The sequence below is a fragment of the Schistocerca gregaria genome, unplaced genomic scaffold (genome assembly GCF_023897955.1).
Source record: "Schistocerca gregaria isolate iqSchGreg1 unplaced genomic scaffold, iqSchGreg1.2 ptg000248l, whole genome shotgun sequence".
Classification (NCBI taxonomy): Eukaryota; Metazoa; Arthropoda; class Insecta; order Orthoptera; family Acrididae; genus Schistocerca; species Schistocerca gregaria.
Window position 1 is genome coordinate 63,696 of NW_026061757.1, and position 20,758 is coordinate 84,453.

At 40.6% G+C, this 20,758-nt stretch overlaps 1 protein-coding gene across 1 annotated transcript in view; it reads right to left on the minus strand.

Annotated features, from left to right (window-relative positions):
• The window catches only part of LOC126305103 (rab effector Noc2-like), an 817,922-nt gene that overhangs the window by 61,579 nt on the left and 735,585 nt on the right, over positions 1–20,758 (minus strand). Inside the window, exon 10 of the mRNA XM_049992015.1 lies at positions 14,588–14,742. Within this exon, the coding sequence (XP_049847972.1) occupies positions 14,588–14,742 (155 nt within the window). The remainder of the gene's footprint in view (positions 1–14,587; positions 14,743–20,758) is intronic.

Below are 20,758 nucleotides of genomic sequence, written 5' to 3' on the forward strand. Positions count from 1 at the left end.
GAAGATTGACATACGGTATTAAATAATACTAATAATAAAACAAATAAACAAACAAGAATGCTTTAAGGAAACTTCTGTTAAGTCATATTTTATTTTTTAAGGTCATATTTATGTAAGTTTTAGGTCATAAATGTTTTCATATTTCACTGTTCTTTTAGATAATTAAAATCCGGGCCCTAGTAATTATACCAGTGTTACTGACTTTTAGAATAACCGTACAGCCTTATTTCAGGGTTTCAAAATCTTTTTGTTACCTGTAAAGGATACGTAGTTTTTTTAATGGAAAATGTCAACACTCACCTGTTGCACGACGTCGAACGCGGAAGACAGTAACTGGATGTTAAAGTCCCACAATTCAACCTTCAGTGTTCGTACCAAGACGATACAAGCAGTGATGATGAATGTAGTCTTCTTTCTCTCGCCGTCTGCGTTTGGCTCAACTGACAGGGACTCTTACTGTCGGTTTCCTTAAGCCAAATGAAGCCAAAAATTTTCTGTTGTACGTTTTTCTTTTTTTTTCTTTCCTCAGCTAGTTCCACAAATGTTTCAAGCGCTTTTAATTCAGTTCTGTGAGTCGATTTCTCCTTTAGGTATGAGGCGTATTCGAAACGTAAAGGGTAATTCAGTCGTAATGAAAAAGCTTCTATTGGCGTTTTTAGTTTCCTGCAAACACACTTCACTTTTTCACCCACTGCTGTTCATTCCTAAGCACCAGACCTTTCAAATCTTTTGCATGGAAGTTCCCCGCCTGGTAATTGAACGCTGTTTTCCCGAGCCGTGGATTTCGGATGGCATGCTAAGATAGGGTGGGCGTTTTGCTGTACAGGTCAGCTGTAATTATTGACCCACCTACATAAAATCGACGAAAAGAACGCCCTTTCCTTCCCAGGCAATGGCAGCCACCATTTTTTGACTTGAGCAAGGAAGTTTAGGCATATTTGAATGGCTTCACTCCGACGTCAGTTGTTTTACGAGTTGGTGTAAGATGTCCACGTCTCGTCACTTGTAATAACGCGGGAAAACAAATTATCATCATCTTGTCAATAGCGATTCAAAGCGCTCGTTCACTTGACATTCTTTGCTTTTTGTGATGGTCGGTAAGAGGTTTCGGCTTCCACCTGCCACACAGCTTCTCCGTGACAATCGTGTGCCTCTGACTCTAGGAAATTCATCATTCAAAGCATGAATCGTCAAACGTCGATAAGACTACAGTTTCTGGTCCGCTTGCACCATTTCCTAAATCTGGATACTGGGCGTACCAGTCCGTTCTTCATTGCGCACATTTGTTGGATCTCTTTTAAAGTCTTGACACCGTTGTCTAACCTTAATTTCTGCCTGTATGGACTTAAGAATAAAAAGCTATAAATTTTCAAATAAGAAGAATCTTTATTTTCCCTCATTACTTTTGGCCCGTAAACTATGAACAACTCCTGATGAACGTAAGCAGCTGTGAGTTCTTTTACACACAAAAATCGAATTACACCACACCCTTCACATTATGATGGAGCAACGATGTTTCGAAGCGATTGTTCTTTGCTTTCTGTGGATTACCAAACAATCAGCAGATAGTGCTGAATTTTTGCAACTTTGTTCTGAACTGCTAACATTAAAATATCAGCCTCGCACGTGTGACGAAATGTTTCGCAGAACACCTGGTAAGTATTTTGAAATAACGCGTCAGAGTTCAAGAAGGGTATGGATTTTGATCAGTTACATAATGGTAATGACTGCTGTGAAGCCTCTTCTTGGTGAGTATTTCAAGTATAGTCTTTTCTAAATGAGGGTGGCTGGATGGGGAAATGTATGCCAGTCCTACAGAATGGTAGCCCAGTATGTTAAAAATACGTTCGACAAACATTTAGACAGCAATATAGGTGTTGTTGTTCTGTGAAATCAGGGCGAAGGGAGTGTCAAAAGTTTCGCGTCGGCGGAGGGATGTGTCATTAAGGAAAAGAACGAACTGGGAGACTAGATGTGATACGATCGACGAAAGGTGCTAATCTTACTACAGAGGCCGTGGTAATAAATTCAGAGAGCCAGTCAAGAGTTACAGTTACCAAAGCAGAGCGAGGACTCTTTCATGGTATCAAGTACAATGTCTCTCGCAGAAACAATAAGCGTTACACAAGATTCAGGTGGATGAGGATTTAGACAAGGCAGCGTTTATCAATGATTAAAATCCATTTCACTGAAGAAGGAATAAGCTTACTGACGACTTTCAAACAGACGGGAGAGAGTGGACCGATGGAAAGAGTGCACTAAGGGCATCTATGAGAGAGACACATTGACTGCTAACGTAGAATAGAACTCACCAATCTTGTAACTCTTCTTGCGGTTTTTCAACGTAATTCCGTTAACACGGGTATTTCACATGGAGGGGTGAGGATTTTTTTTTTGTGTCACAGTGTTGGGAGCGCAAGATTCCCCACTACTCCACACTCCTCATTTTACACATAAAACTCATCTATAAAGGATGCGTCGCATTATTGTACTGCCTTTATTGCAATCTACACAGTCAATTTGCTAAAAATTGTCAATTTTAACCCACAACGCTACAAAAAATAACTTTTGGATAGAAATATTAAAAAAATATAAAAAGAAATTGAACGAATATATAGAAACACATAAAAGAAACGGAACCGCACAGGGAAATTCACTGCTTCATGTCGATGTATCCGTTCAACGAACAGTTTGGTGTGCCTTAATCCCGCACAACATCAGGATTGAGTCACGTCCAGAATTTTCCCACTTTGGTCATAGCTGATACTGGTGCTCCTGCTATCTTGTCGGAGCGGAAAGCCTGAGCTCAGGGTATAATTCCAAACAATATATCACAACTACGTAAAGGTAGTTATCCTGCGTAGAATCAGGTCGAGGATGGTGGTTAATAGGGGTGGAAACAGCAGCCTATTCATCAATGAGGATCATGACGACAGTCAAGATTTCATTGTGGGTTCTGTCCCGTCGTTCAGACTATGTACTAGCTGGTTCAGCTGCAATGATTTCGTGGATACGATGAACAATGTTTCATATAGAGGGCCACAAAACTTGAGTGAACAAACAAATCATATTGCCCAAAATCGCATTTTGTAGTTAAGATTATTGAGACAAGCATACAAATGTATCACGTTTCTCATACCATGGATATAATCAAGTCAGAGGAGACTACATCAACCACGTTAACACACGAACAGCTCATCGCGAATTTTGTAGAAGTGTAGAAACTTGTAATGCAGGCAGCTACCAGCTGGAATCTGTTCCACCTCTTACATACTGGTTCCGAAACCTCCCGGATTTTTTACTGAACTTTAGTTTGACCACGACAGCCACTAAAGCGCTCTCTATCTCAAAAACAGTTGGTGTCACATAGTTGTGAACCTGTCACGTAGCTTGGGAGTTTTACAGTAATATAAGAAAAAAATGGATGTCGGCTTGGGTGTAGGGGATTGTAGCAGAATTCTTGAGCATACTCTAAGTGCGAATGCTATAAATTTCCTTGAGACAGGAAAGCATTCGTTCACAAATCAGCACGGATTTGGAAGGCATCACTCGGGTAACACTCAGCATGCCCTTTTCTCCCGACGACCCGTGAGTGAAGGGCAACAAGTAGGTACCTTATTTTTAGATTTACGGAATGCATTTGACACAGTGTCTCAATGCATACTGTTAATGAAAGTCCGAGCATACGGAATACGTAATCAGATTTGTGAGTAGTCCGAAGACTTTTCAAATAATGAAATCCAGTACGTTGTCCTCGGACAAGGGTATCATCAGGAGTGCCTCAAAAAATGGCTCTCAGCACTGTGGGACTTAACATCTGAGGTCATCAGTCGCCTAGAACTTAGAGCTACTTACACCTAACTAACCTAAGGACATCACACACATCAATGCCCGAAGCAGAATTCGAACCTGCTACCGTAGCGGTCGCGCGGTTCCAGACTGAAGCGCCTAGAACCGCTCGGCCACCTCGGCCGGCGGAGTACCTCAAGGAAGTATCATAGGACAGCTCTTATTCTATATACACGGTGTCAAAAAGTAAGTGTCTAATATTTTGAGAGATGACAGTACCTACCAAAACAAGAGAAAAATGTCAAGTAAACATGGGCTGTAAAATGCATACCTTAAAAGGTATGAGCAGTTATTCAATAGAAGAGATGTGCTACACAGCAGCGAAGATGAACAAGCGCCCCTAGCTGCTGAGGTACGCTCTTTAGAGCGCACATTTTGTGGATATTTTTTCTTCTTTTGGTGGGTTCTCCTACCTCTCAAAATATTCTACACTATTTTTCAGCGTCCTATACAGGGTGTTTGAGTAAGAGCGTGTAAAAACGCACTAGGACATAGAGAATGCTACACTGAAAAATTTGAAATTGGGAACGTCTGGTCGGAGAAGCGATCATAAGCAAATATGGAAGTAAACTTATCTACCGCTTTGTCTAACATCATTATTTTCCAACTTATAATATAACTAATGTGTATACAAGTGTACATGTACTGTGCTGTTTATTTACATGTACATTTTTATTCCCTGCGAGGAAACAGGGAGAACGAGCCTGATTACCAGGAACTCATGATGCAGGTTTTGTTTACTTTACTTATCCATAAAGTGGCTCTGTTGTATCGTATTTACACTTTCCCATGACAGGAGGTGCTGTGAATCAACAAGAGTGCCATTCATTACTCAGTGCCCTTTAGAGACGTACAGTACAATACCATGGAGCAGTGCCGGTACAGTATTTCCTTATTACTAGGTTGGAAGGGGAGGCTCTATTCCATGGCGTGAAAGGTCACCTGAATCCCCTTGATTATTTCGTATGGGAATATCTAAGGTCACTTGTGTATGAGACCCAGTGGATACGGAGATGGAATCAGTTGCCTGAATTGTAACTGCCTGTGATGCGATTCAAAACAAACCAGAGATATTTGTCAGGGTGCGTCAGAATCTTTGCTTGTATTGAGGTTGATGACCGTCTGTTACAGCACATTTGGTAAAATAATGTACAAATGGTACGTTCATTGTGCCAATAATGGTATTTGCATTTAACTAATGTAAATAAAAAGGTATACACAGCAATGTGATTTTATTCCTATTATCTCCTTACGGTGGCTTCTCAAATTGTCCAGTGGAGCATTCTCTATGTCCTGTCACATTTTTACTTGCTCTTGCGGAAACGTCCTGTATACATAAACCGTTTTGCGAGTAGAGAGAGCCAGCCGGTATGATCGAGCGGTTCTAGGCGCTTCAGGCGCGACCACTACGGTCGCAGGTTCGAATCCTGCCTCGGGCATGGATGTGTGTGATGTCCTTAGGTTAGTTCGGTTTAAGTAGTTCTAAGTTCTAGGGGACTGATTACCTCAGATGTTAAGTCCCGTAGTGCTCAGAGCCATTTGAACCATTTGAGTAGAGAGAGCAGCAGAATGCGACTGTTTGCTGATTTCGCTTTAGTGTACGAAAAAGGGTCATCTTCGGGTGACTGTAGGAGCATACAGGCTGCCTTAGAATTTATATCTAGAGTGATGAACGGCGGCTTGCACTAAATGTAGAAGAACGTAAACCAATGCAGATGAATAGGGGAAAAAATTCTATATCGTTCGAGTACAGTATCACTGGAGATCTGCTTGAAAGACACAAGTCGATTAAATTTCTAGGCGTAACGTTGGACAGTGATATGAAATGGAACGACCAGGTAAGATCGGCTACAGTGATTCTACAGCCACCAACGTACTTTTTGAAAAGTTAAGGCTCATACAGAGGCATATGGTCAATCATTTTTCCCTCGCCCCATTTGAAAGTAATGCACCACATCTTTTTCCTTCAACATTTATTTATCGAACACAAGAAAGAATGAAACTTACAATTTTTCAAGTCTTCTCCTTCCCAATCTTTGACCTTCGTCCAGCGAGACACAGGAACGCGTGTGCCCTGTCGGTACTGCTACTTGTTCTGGCCACTAAGCCATTTTTGCACTGAGCGAATGTCTTCGTCAGACTTACAATGTCTTCCGTGGATGGCATTTTTTAATTGTTCAAACTAGTGGAAGTCTGAGGGAGCCAGGTTAGGGCTGTAGGGTGGATGGGATAGCACTGTACAACCCTGTTCAGTGGTGTGTTCCGAAGTCCTCTTACTTGTAAGAGGTCGAGCGTTATCGTGTTGAATCAATCAGCTGGGTTGTTAATGGCGCCGAAGTCGTTGGAAGTATTTTTTGAGTTTGGCTAATATGTTCACACGTCAACTTCTGTCGACTATACATTCTCCATAAACCGCACACAAACGTCTGTGAATGTTCCCAGCAGGTACTTTCTACACAGTGAGAAATTCAGTGACAACACGCTGCGTATAACATACATAGCTTACAGACGCCATTTTGAAATACTGGTGGAGCTACGGTAGCGGTATCTGTCGGTGCATAAACGTGGGGTTCGTGCGCGCACTGCGGAAATTTCAAATAACGCGTACCTAAAGTTTCGCATTCGTACCATTTTTGTTGCCTGAGAAAAAAATGTTCGGGTGATCATCCTAGATGCAGATGTAGATCCGGTTTTGGTGTTATACTTTGATATAGATTTCGAAAACTTGTGATCAAACGATGTAGAAGTGATGCACAGCATTCCTTCGGAATTTCTAAAGTCAGTTGCTAAGTGGCAGCGAAACAATTATTCCTGTTAGTATGGAAGGCCTATGAGTCTGCAGACATACCAATGGTCTTTCTGGAGAATATCATGCTCACAATTCCGAATATATTTAAGGCAGAAACATGTGAGAACCACGGCAGCATTAGCTTAATAACTCATGCATAAAAGTTTTCGACAAGAATAAATACCTTTAGAAAAGATAAAGACAGCAAAGAAGCAGTTCCAACATTAAGCTTGATAAAGGAGATAGGCTTAAAAAAAAAAAAAAAAAAGAAAAGCCCGTAGCATTTGTCGATCTTGAAAAACCATTCGACAATGTAGGACTAAAATTCAGGATAGCAATGATAAGATTTATTGATGGCATAGCCATCCTTAGTGAAAGTGGGGAAGAATCACAGAACCTGTTTGATGCAGTGAGCAGTCTAACACAGAGGACGGTCTGAGAGTAAAACTAAGACGACAGTAGTCAGCAGTGAAATGAGATTATCTATATAAACTTAGTAACAAAATTGGGGCCCACCTTATGGAAGAAGTGAAGTAAATCTCCTACCCAGGAAAAAAGGTAACGTAGGACGCATGAAGAAAGGACGATACGAGAAAGAGACTGGTAGAGGAAAAGAGGGCATTCTTGCTAAAACACATCTAGTACTATCAAACATATGTCCTGAACTGAGGAAGAAATTCCTGCTTCTGGAGCACATCATTCTATGAACGTGGATCACGGGATTTGAGAAAACGAGAAAAGATGAGAATCGAAGCATTTGAGATGTTCTGTTAGAGGAGCATGAGGGAAATTAGGTGGACGGATAAGAAATGAGGAAGCCCTTCGCAGAATTTCTGACGAAAGAAAATGTGGACACACTGACTAGAACAGGTTTTCCCAAAGGGTCGATATCGGTTTCCTAGGGGTCGACGAGATCAAAAAATCGACCCCTATTAATTTAACACAAGTTCTTATTTAAAACTTTCAAGATAGGTAGGTACTGTATTGTTTATGTTGTGTTACGTGTACTAAGAATAATTAATATTTTTGTAGGAAATAGCATTGTTGTAGTAATGTAAAGTCTCAAGTTCGTACAAGATGAAAAACTCGGCAAGTCTGTGTGGACAAGTTTGTGCAAGATAATGAGTTCGAGGGTACGTCTTTCAAGCGCATTTTGACTTGCTCTCTATTTGACGCTTACGCCATTTCACACGAACCAATTCATGATCAAGTCCAAACATGTTCCTGATATTTTACTATTTAACGAGCTCTGTCTTCTTGTATTGACCTAAGTCAGAATGAAAAATAACACTCTGTAGAAGCTGTTTTAAGTTAGCGGACCATTATGAATATGAGGGTTGATCTTAAAAGTAGGTAATTTGGCTATGCGGGTCTGAGGTAACAGTTCATTTTGGAAAAGGGCTCACTTGTCCATAATAGTTTGGGGATCCCTTGACTAGAAGAAGGGATAGGATGACGGGAGATGTGTTAAGACGTCAGGAAGTAACGTTTGAGGTATTAGAGGGTGATGTAGAGGGCAAAAGATACAGCGGAAGGCGGTGATGAGTATGCAAGTCCGACAAATGTTGAGGGCGACGGTGTTAAGTGCTATTCTGAGATGAAGAGCTTGGCAGAGTCCGTGTCGCCTGGCCACCAAGAGTTGTTGCATAACGATTTGATTCACGGATCCAGTTATATGGCCCCTTTCGTGTATAGCGTTTTTAAGAGTATGACGTGGAGGGCCTCAAGATGGCATCAATGTAATGCCGAAACTGGTAGCACATAAGAAGTTCATGAAATAAATTTTTATAATACATACGGCTGTTGGTAAATTATTGCATCAAGAAAGACTGTTGTAGGATGTTTAATTTCAGACGTTTCAAGGCCCTACTAGAGCATAAAGCATGATTGATCTGGAAAGGCCACTTGCCGCCAATCACTGGACGTCCAGATACGGTATTGACGTGCAGTTTCCAGCCTTCGTCACTGATGAACAGTAGTCAGTATTGGTACATGAACCAGGCTTCTGCTGTGGAAGCCCGTGCACTGGAACGTTCGCTAAACGATCGTTGAAGATACTTTAACCATGGTGGCCCATGAGCAGCTCACAAATTTAGCCGTTTTGGAAATTCTTCTGCCACTGGCCCAAAAGCCAATGATTATGCCGTTTTTGAAATCACATAAATCGCTCCATTTCCGCATTACGACAACGATTGCATTGTTTTCCAAGTCCCCCCCCCCCCCCCCCCCCCCCGTTGCCTCCCCTCCAACCTGTTTCACATACGCTCCACTGCTAGTGCTGCCACCTGCCGCCTGTGAGTAGTTATTGTACGTTGATGTCAATCACAGGCGGCTGTCACATTAACGTGATTGGACTATGTATACTGCAAACACCTCCCTCTCCCACTGTCACTAGCCATCTCTTCCTCCCCTCTTCCTCTCTCTCTCTGCTCAATCATTCCTGTACGTTCGCATTTAGCCTGCAACGCATTCCGATACTACTCCGGTCCTACAAGGCAACCGAGATGTCAGGCGTTCCAGCCTTTTTCACCCCCTCCCTCACCTCCACCCCTACCGAAAAGAAAAGACAGTGAGTTAATATTGCGTTGTCATCCAGTTCTGAGCCATGTTTAAAATTTCAGGTCTCTAGCTTGTTAGGAAATTAGTATAAAATCAAACGCAAAATTTGTGTCGAACAAACCGAGGTACGAAATCTACGCAATAAAAACGTGTTAAAAAATAATGATTTAAAAACCAAGGCCTGTCAGTCAGGTCGAGCATGACCACCTACAAGTAAACTAGTTTATTGCCGTTTTTGACCAACAGATCTGTAAAGCAGCTTTCTTTGGAAAAAAATGGTTCAAATGGCTCTGAGCACTATGGGACTTAACATCTGAGGTCATCAGACGCCTAGACTTAGAATTAATTAAACCTAAATAACCTAAGGACATCACACACATTAATGCCCGAGGCAGGATTCGAACCTGCGACCGTAGCGGTCGCACGGTTCCTGACTGTAGCGCCTAGAACCGCTCGGCCACCCAGCTAGCTCTTTGGCAAGAAGAACATGATCTACATTGAAAAGAAAATAATATAAAATAACAGTAACAACATAAAAGAACTTTTAATATTTTATGAGGTTGAAGACAATGACTGTACGACTAAGGGAAAAATAAACGAAATAGTAAAAACGAAGTGCTTTTTGTTACTAATTCTCAGCTTTCAAGCTTCTTGAAAGCATAGTTTGCTACGCGTGTGTCTTGTGAGCTTCGGCTCATGGCATTGAGACATGCACTTAAAATGCAAAAAAATCATTAAATTCTAACGGTTGCTGTGCGATCAACAGAGAGGTACACGTTTAGAATTTTTACGAGACACATGAAAATACGTAAATGGAAAAGTGGTCATACTGGGGTGTGGTGGTCTAAATATACAGTCTCATTTGCACGTTACAGTTTACGGGCGACCTGTATCGGATGGCAGACACCCGTTTTCAGGTTTCCTACAAAAAGCCAAAATCTAAGTTAATTACTAGCAATGTTCAGGTTTTACAAGAAATCTACTTAAAATACCGATTTGGTAAAATGATTACGACTAGTGATTAAGCTATCTGTTTGTCACAGAGCTTTTACGAACAATTCAGTATGCAAATATGAGCTACAAAAAGAACAGCATATAAGTACCTACCAAGATCGTCTAACGAAATACACGGCCTAGTCACATTAAAGTGACCACCGTCTACGTTGGACGCAAACGTGCAATAACCGCCCATATACGACAGGTGACAGAACTTGTAGTGGAGAGAGTATGAAGCGTGACCGGGGGACTCGGAAAAGAGCGTAGTCGTTGTCGTAATAAATAGCTAAATGGTAGTAAGTCTATTTTAAATGTGCATCCTTTCCACTTACACATGTATGAATGAGCACGATCATAATCTTGCCCAAAAAAGAGACGCTTTTCATAGTTCAATTTCACTACAACCTCCACCTTCTCAGTTTCTTCAATGTGGTTTTTCGTTGTTATCACTGGAGAGTAGTTGTCAGGGATTAAGGCGACAGTGGACGTCCCAAAAATGTATACTTACCTTCAAGAAACGATTTTTGTACATACGAGGCCTAGAAAGACAGTGTGGCAGTTTCTGACCGGACATTTTGGGATACCCTAATGAATCTGATCTCCGGGCGTTCACCTCTGATAAGGAGGATACCCTTCTTGTGGGTCATTATAGAACGGTAGAACACAAGTGAGCTGTAGTTCTACAGTAGATGCAACGGATTTGATGCAAAAATTTAGGTGCGTCAGTGCTTTAAGTTCCGTTGAGGTTTGTTGGAATCTTCGTTGCACTGCAGACACAGTTTGCGGTCGGTGTGTGGTCTTATCGTCGAAGTCCATGAGCGACGATCTGTGATCAGAATGCTGTCTGTGAATTCGTTTTGTATGCTTCCAAACTTGTGCAAATTTTACAAGATCTCGTACAGAGTACTGTTGCTACTGATGTTACATGTACTGTACTAGTTTACGTCTTGGCGAGCCTCTTGCTGAAGCAAAAAAACACAAGTTCATAAGTACTGTGATGTCAAGGCATATGTATTGGCGAACACTTGATACATGAAAGCTTGGTCACCACGCATGCACTACAGACACTACCCTCTAAATTATATTCGACCTACGCTGACTGGAGTGTAATGTGTATGAATATCCAACTTTCTAGTTGTCTACGAATGGATACAGTACACAAAATACGTCAAAAGAGAAATTGTTCTAATTTTTATACAGTTCGTTTAGTTTTTACACCAGAGAATAACCATCGGCGTTTTCAAAACTACTACACTTCACGGTGGACCATATGGAAGCGGGTACCGATTGTTTCGAAGTGAATAACAAACTTTTCTGTTTACAGCTTTTCTACGACGGCAGGGGATCTGGTACAAAGAAATAGCAGTCCTTCAGAGTTTCGTATTTAGTTGCATGACGAGTTGAGAAGGAATACAGCCAGGAAGAAGATTTTCTTTGATACATTATTTTGACGACACAGGCCCTTTGCTGGTAACCATTGAGCGCACCTAGTGTATGGAGAATTCAATTAAAACTGTAGTTCTTCTCCTATGACAAAGTGGTGTATAATTTTTAACGGTTCTGTGCAGGCTACTGGCTTAACGTGTGGAATATATAGTTTGAAGTTTTTGGGGACGAGGCTCCATAAGACCTCTGTAGTTTGATTCTAACCTCGCCAGATGTCATCAGATATTTAATGTTTTCTTATCACGAAACTGGATTACTTTCTTCATTCTTGTACCAAGTATTAGTCGATTGGAGCCGGAGCTATGGGAGGTATTCTGTTTATTTTCAGAGTTAATATCTTAGCACTCTTTTACTGTTCTGGTGGAGATGAATTACGTTGTTGACTGTTGTAGTTTCTTTTGGATATCTGCACCGCAGTTATTTGTCCACGTAAGTATTTTACCATGCTCTGTTTCTCATCACCCTTGGCAATGTTTTAGAAAGTATCGTATGTCCTGCATGTTAACATATTTTAGCGTTGCTTATAATTTCACAGTTATACAGTCTTTAGAGTATGATTCTACGAATCAGTTGACAAAGTTAGGAAAAAAAAGGAAGATAGGGGTTAAATGTCATTAGAGACGGAGTACGAGCTCAGAGGGGACAAAAATGTTACAGGAAATCTGTTTTTATCTTTTTAAAGGAAATTATTCGTTCTAAGAGATATTGAAAAAAGGTGACCTAGATTTTTGGCGTATGTGTCCAGTACCTTAAAGTTAAGGAAGTGATGACTGGAGTTGATACGTGAGTATTTCTCCAGAAATTTCTTTCTTCAAGACATTAAGTCTTGTGACTCAATCTGCTTCAAGCAACATACAATACCTGATAACAAGTATCCGGACACCTTATGTAAGGCGAACTACTCTTTAGATGTCACTTGAGGTGGGCTAGCTCGTGTATAAAGAGGTGGGGAGTATTGTGTTATCAGCAGAGGAACAGTAACAGCACAATGGGTTGGTCAAGAGCGCTCAGTGACTTCGAACGTGGACTAGTCATCGGATGCCACTTGAGTTACAAATCCAACATGGACACTTCAACGCACCTAAATCTGTCCAAGTAGACTATTCGTGATGAGGTTGTGAACTGGTAACGCGGAGAGACAACCACTACTCAACCGTCATGAGGCTGTACTGACGGATAGAACACCTTTGCGGAGGTTGGTTGTAAAAATCGCGTGAAATCAGCAGAAGGAATAACTCTTGAATTTCAAAGTACTGTCATTAATACAGGTAACACAGTGCTTATGCGTAGGGAGCTGAAGAGGTGGGCACACATTTCCTAATAAAATTTAAGCAACGCTTGAGGTGGTGTGAAGAGCTATGCCACTGGACGTCGGGTGACTGGAAACGAGTGATCCGGAGTGATGAACTGCGATATAGCCTGTAGCAGTTCGATGGAAGTGTTTCGGTCCGTCGAATGCCTGCATAACGTTAGCTGCCGTTATTTGTAGTGCCAACTATGAGGTACAGTGTTACGTCATGGAGGTGTTTTTAATGGTTAGTGCGTCGTCCCCTGACTGCTCTAAATGCAGAAGGATATGAAAACATTTCACACCGTTGTGCACAGTTCGGAGACAGCGATTGTTTGTATCAGCACGACAATTCGCCATGTCATACAATAGCATCTGTGACGCTACGGTTTGTGGACAATTACATTCACGAAATGAACTAGTGTGCTCGGAGTCAATACTTGAAATTACTTGACACCTTTGGGATGAGTTAGAACTTTCACTTCACCCGAGATCCGAGCGTTCACCAACACTATCTACTCTGCTTTCAGTTCTTGAGGAAGAATGGGCTGCCATTCCACCACAGACTTTCAAACACCCCACTGAAAGTTTCCCCAGCAGCAGCAATACTTTCCCGCTTGATCCTACGTTATTAAGGAACCTGCAAAAAGAAACATCCCAAATTCCTTTTTGTTTTGGGAATAGACCTTCCGCACCTATACTTTGTTTTGATTTATTTAACTTTCGTCTTTTGGGACTATTTTCGGGGCCACAAGCCATCATTCCTGTCATCAGCAAAGTCGTCCGGCTTCAGCCCGCATCACCATTGGCCAGAGCCAAATTAAAGAGTCTAGGAATGTGATACACGTCGACCTGCGAGTTGGCTGACGTCAGCATCGATTGCTTGAGGCGACTGTGAAACCGTGGCTACTCGCAAAGAACGAGAGATAAATAAATATAGCAAAAAATTAAGGTGTGGAATGTCTATTTGCAAATCAAATAATTTATCAACTGCAGACCCGCCAGTTAAATTCTCCTTGAAAAGCAATGGAGAAGATAATGAAATCCCGATTTCCGTTTTTCCAACCATATTATTTTCATACATCTAGAAATGGTGTTCATCTTTTTGTCTGATCATCTGAAGTCTCCGTACACTAAGAGTGCTTAACGTTGACGAAAACCATGTCGTCGAAATACTGAACCAGTCAGACTCTTCCACCTAGTCGTGTCGTTCAAATAAAGTATTTTCTTTAAATTTTGAACATACAGTTCTTCTGCAATTAACAATATTTTTTGAGCTCTCCTGTTTCAGAGTGTTGACAGTCCCCAAACATAAAAAAATTGGAATGAAAGAGAGTAATAATAAACAAAATTGGTGTGAAGTATTTGGTACATGTAGTTGGAATTTAAAACAAAATAAAAATTTAAAAGAGAAAGATTAGGGAGACGTTAGTTAGCGTCAGGATAAAGAATAAAATATGGATGTTAAAACATGTGCTAAACATTAAGGTGATGACGAACGGTGTTACCTGCTGGGTTGGAACACTAAGTATGCAAAGTACTTGCCTAGGTTAGTTTGAAGCACTATGTAAGCAATACTGCTAGCGATAACACAGACTAAGAGAAATATGAAAACATGTAGTGTGGTCACACAAACCGAAGCTGTGTGACGCGTAACTCACTTGCACGGTGAGTGTCACTGCCCGGCTGCCCTACCGAAAGATCTCCGTCACTAGCCAGTGATAGGGACTCTGATCTCTGAGACGGGACGCCGGGAGAAGTAGCCCGCAGGCTAGGCTCACCCGCGGCCAGACTGCCTTGCCGGGTGCCAGAGCTGCTGTTAGTAAAAGTCCAGTCATCAGCCAACTGCTCCACGCCACTCACAACTTACACAGTATGTCAATATACACAGCCGCGCAGCAACTTATGTGACTCAGCTTTTGCTTAACCGAACAGAAATGAAGTGTCAATTGTACAATGTTCAGTCTTCTTATTACTTTTTCTCGTACCAAAGTCTATGATTTCTAGAAGATAGGAGTACGTACAGCAACAAGTCACAATGTTTTGTTAAAACATCATTAATCTAAAATGTTGATTTACTAGCGTCTAGTCTCAAATCACTAGTGTTAATAATATGGCATCACAGCATACAAATCATTTAAAGACTATTTCCGCTACTAATACTGTTAACTAAATTGTCACTCATTTGTTGGATTTCCAGGGTCTTCATTAAGACAGAACATTTGTCGTACTATATAGAAATGGAATAAATGTATGATTGATTGCTTGTTAAAAATGTTCTGGGGCATAAATTTTTGGTTACATTAAGAGGGTTACGTGTTCGTACACTAGGAACTACCTTGTCGACCATTGTCCTCGCTACGAAGCCCTTTTTTTCACACTATTTCAAATCACGTTTCACATTTCACAATGATTTTTAACTGAGAAAAACTCTGTACAATGTACTAATACATAAAAGTTCTACGCACTTGTTATTCTTATGAAAGATTATTTCACTATATTTGCACGGACCATCATAATATGATTACAAGATGGCCATCATATACAGAGTGGCTTCCCTAAGAGTCTCCAGGCGCATTTTCTCCAGTGTTTCCGCAAATATCTGCAATTTTCTTTTGCTTAGAGTCAGTCCAAAAACGATTTCTGGTTGACATTGGGCGTCGCATGTTTCGCCACGTACTACTTATTACAATCTTCAGAAAGCCTCACGAATTAGTAAGGCTGTAATATTTTATTTTTTATTGCAACGAAATGCTCGTATTAACATTGAACCAATAACAAAAGAACTATTATATATAATCAAAGAATAAACAATCTGTCCCTTGTGCGCGCCGCCACAGAATAATGCTATCCTTCACTGTGCGTCTACGGATGTTCTGCTCGCGACTCCCACACATAAAGACGTAACGAGCAGTAACTACTTCGGCTGACTCCAGCCACACAATGCAATAACGAAATTGCATATATCTCCCGTAACACCAGAGAAAATGGGCCTAACAACTCTTAAGAGAGATAGTCTGTGTACACTAGATGTTCTGAAAAACTTCGGCAATCAAAGATGTTATACATTAGCAGAGATGCTTCGCTTAGATTCAGTGGCGGCTCGTAAGTATACATCCTGGGTGTTCAGAAATTTTTAAATTCACATAAATATGAGAGCAAGAAATTAATATCATCTGCTGTACAGCAGTTATGCTAATCAACAAATTTATACAACTTCACCTATTGTCAATAATAATAATAATAATAATAATAATAATAATAATATAACAGTAACAACATGCATAGCTTATCTGAAAAAAGAAAGAACAGTTTTTGTGGAATTTTGTTGTTTTCTACATAATTAAGTCCAGTTTGTGGCAAGAATGAGGTAATATTTAAGCTTTCACTACTCCCTGTTTCGCATTTTTGTGTAAGTGGGAGTTTTGGTGTTTTTTTTATTTTGTCAGGAAAATGTATAAGGTCCCTAACACATGCGTTAGTTAACGAATTAACTTCCGGGTTGAAAATCAGACATTCTTACGTTGCACTCACACAACTTACCCTTATTATACACTTCTTTGTTAAATGTTTGCTTGCAGTCGCGCTTATTTGATTTCGTCATTTTATCAGACAGTGGATCTGGTCTGGGTGGCCCTAACTCCTTGGCGGTTAACTTTTCCTGGTATTTTCTTTTGTGCAAGCAATTAAAACAGATTCAGCAGATTTCAGGTTGACACTGTAAAGACCAGCCGATTCCTGCGACTTTGCTGAGAACTGGTCTGTTGCTTTGCAGAACGACGTTCAGAAGTTACCACTGGAACACATCACAAGAGTCACGTGTTGCTCACTTCCTTGGAACATCACTCCATTTTGATATTTTCAGTGACGACCTCATTCATGAAAGTGCACATGCATGGTATGCTGTCAGTATGGTAAGTGATGATGTAGAATCTAGAATCATACATTTCCTAAAAATGACCACGTGTGTGATTGATGGTGCAGCATCTCACACTTAAAACCGATTTCAACTTTATGAGCTTGGAAAACACTGTGCAGGAATTAAGACAAAAAAAATGGATAATGTCATGGAGAAAGTGCCTGTGTGGGGTAAGAGGTCTCTATAAGCTACCTTTCAACAAGATTTTTAATTACCAGCATGAAGCTGTTGATCCTATAAGAGATGCTATTTGATCTGTATGGACTGTATCAAAATTATTACACAACAGAAACTCTTACTTCTAAGTGAAAATACGCTAGGGGAATTTCGTTTAAAAAGGAGACAAGAGTGGCAGGAAATCAGTCAGATCAATGCTGGGTTGCATCCTGCAATGGCATACACATTGCAAAAACAGTCCTCCACGAAATACAGCCTGTTACTGTATGTGAAATGCCGAGACCTCAGAATACTTTAGAAGACTTTGTTGTGAGCAACTTCATTTCTTGTGTGTATAGTAATCACAACACAGAGTGCTGTATCTTCTAGAGTGCAGTTCATATTTATAAACAGAAACCAATAAATGAATGGATGAATAAACGATCACATTCACGATTTAGTCTAGTTCTCGAGTTTTCACTTTTTTGCAATCAGGTTATGTGTGACGTTACTGTCTGCATGAGAAGTCTTGCCGCTGTAACTTAGTATCCTGATCGCAATTACAGTTAGTTTAATGTACTTTATTTGGTTGTCAGGTAGTCAAGTAAAGAATCAAGCATCGCGTCATTACAGTTGAAGTGGACCGTAAAAATAATTGTGGTCCTGGGTAATTACTAATATGTCTTTGACCAGTGAGAATACTCGTACAGTACATCGTTTGTTCTGCAGGACGTGTAAATTTTGAAGATGGTGACAGGAAATTATACATGGTACCTGGTATCACAGGTTAAAAGGAACAAAGTAGAGTATCAGTAGTCCCCATATGAACACCATTTCAGTAACGTTGAGGGAGACACTAGTTGACAAGCTGGTATCATTACATGTAGCAAGAAAGAATCTAAAGCCTGTAAATAAACAAGATGTCACATTGGAAATCGAAATAATTAAACAATGTAGTTACATAGTGATTACATCTTGTGACATAACAACAAACAAGTCTCGACTAAAGCTAAATAGCCCATATAGAAACCTGTCAGTGTTAATGCATGCAATGCCACAATATTCTTCTCTGACTAGATATTAAATGTTGTTGAAAAAATTAATCATTCCATCAAAAGAAAATTATATTTACTTCTATATCTCAGTAGACAATAGATAAAGAAGTTCCAAGTATTAATCATACAGAAAATATGCATCTCTCTCCATGCTATCATATGTAGAAAACCTTGGTTCGATATTTTGAACCGTTTACGGAATAGGATGTGTGTTACGACCACATGATTCACGTTGTGCATGGTCAGATCCGAGCACACTGCAAACGACCCTCCCACAGAGATAAAAACCAATACCAGACATCAGTGTGCTCTCAGCTCTAAGTACAATTCCCACACACAGCAATGTATGACGTAAAATGAACCATACAGAAGATCTACACAACGCCTTTTTACTACCGCAAATTTTAAACATTTCGTGCACTGATTTACTTAATTTGCTGCAGCACAGTAACTATGACGAATAACGAAAAGAAATTCAGTCTTTTGTTGAGTGAAGATATCGCTCTACAAGATGTGAAAAGATTAATTCTTGTCACGAAATTCGAGTTTTCCTAGAATTGGATAACAAGTATTTCATAGCAGAAGGTACATCCACTGAAGCACTTCGCCTGTGACAGTGTTGTACATGTAGGACTGCATCACAGTGCTTCATGCTGGATCTCTTGAATGTTCACTTGGCCCCATAGTGTGACGCATTCACATCAGATTGCTTATGTAGGTCGAGGTTTTACAATTGCGCCACATGACCAAATATCACGTGACTTTTCGAGCAGTGCTCGATATAGTAGCAATCTCTGTGATGCATCAAAAATGTTGAGCCTATTGGAACGTGCCTATCATTTGTTCAGCTCTAATTTCAAGAAATAATAGTGTTAATATGGTGGCCATTTTGTGTTCATGTTTTGTGCAAATACGAGAGCTATTAGGAAAGTGAAGAATGATCTGTCGCGAAATAGAAACCACTGTGAAAATCCAACGAGGCTTTTCACAGACGTTTCTGGCAGTGTCTCTAGTATGCCCGTCGATAGCATCAAGACCCTTTTTTCAGTTGTGAGCTCACTGTGGGCGATTAAAGGTGCCTAGAACAACAATGTCTCCCACCAAGTAGGAGACCCCGCTGAGAGGCTACGCCTTAATGAATGCAGCCCACCTGACACAACTGCCACGCACTTCCTTCTTCATGGCAGTTCTCAGCCGCACTCTGCAGGGGCAGTGAAGACGCTCCTGCATCCTTTTCGATTGGAAGTGATCGATCACCTACAACACAGCCCTAATTGGCTCGTCCTGAGTATCATCTCTATTCACATGAAACGCTGGATACAAAGACAACACTTGGGCGCAGGCTACGTGCTATAGACCAGTGTAGAGAATTATCGGGCAGCACAGGCGGCTGCCTTCTATGACGATGGTGTTGGAAATTTGGTATAATGCTGCGACAAATGTCTAAGTCGGAGCGGCGACTATGTATAGAAGTACCTGGAAGATGTAGCTAAATGTGCAAAGAAAACAGTTTTGTGTATTAGTACATTACTTTGCTTGCCTCACGTTAAAAACGTCGTGAAACGTGATTTAAAAAGTGCAGAAAAATTCTACTAAAGCGAGGACATATGCCCGACCATCGCTGTAACCAGTGGATAAAGATACGACATGTGAAGAAAAACATTCACCACGTATTTTGCAAGACATTTTCCATACATTTATTCAATTTCTATTCTGGGAGCCAAGTGAATTTTAATTATTGATGTCCCATGGGAATTCCAGAAATTAACAGTATTTGAGTTAATAGTATTAGTGCCATAGGTAACATGTAAGTGAGCTGCATGTCGTGATGCCTCTAGATGTGTACTAGTAGCTCTAAATGCTTTGCTAATAAACTAATGACACAAAACTAATAATCATTAAACAATACGACTGGTTGCAGTACATACATACCAGGTATACCTCCTAAGAATCGCCAAGCACGTTTTCTCAGTCGGTTCGGGAGATATTTGCAATTTCAATATTGCAATGTGTAGCTGGAGTCAGCCGAAGCAAATACTGCTCATCACATCTTTCATGCAATGCTGAGTGTAGAAAGATTTTTCAAGGGGCTCTTTAGGTACTCATTCGACACAACGACTCCATATTAGCCTAGAAGGAAATTGGTTTTGCCGATATGTTAACAGGGACAGGAGAATACGAAGAATAGCCAGTACTCCAACACCAACCGAGAGTGATGCTGCATGACCGCAGCAGTCAGTGCAGCCAGGGCGTTGCTGTTGCTGCTGCAATACTGGTTGTTCTGTGTGTTTCACTGACCCTGTTGATAGATACTGATAGCACAAATATCGCTATAGATTAATTTGGGATCACTCTATAGAGTGCATGTAAAATTCCGGTTCAGAAATCATTTTGTTTGTAGTGGGAAACTAATCGACGCACTCTATCGACACTGGCCATCTCATGAAAGACATGACAAGCAGTATTTGTGTAGCTTGATTCAAGATACATATTACAAGAACTAAATTGTACATATCGGCCGAAATAGCAGAGAAAATCTATCTGACGACTCTTAGGAGGGACACCCTATACGTCCTTTATTGTAAGAAAGTCATGGAAAACATATCCGCCAATATGGCGAATTATATTTCTGTGATCTATTTGTCCATAGAATATTTCATGGAAGTATCTTCGTATACAAGCGACGTACTACTAGCCTCAAA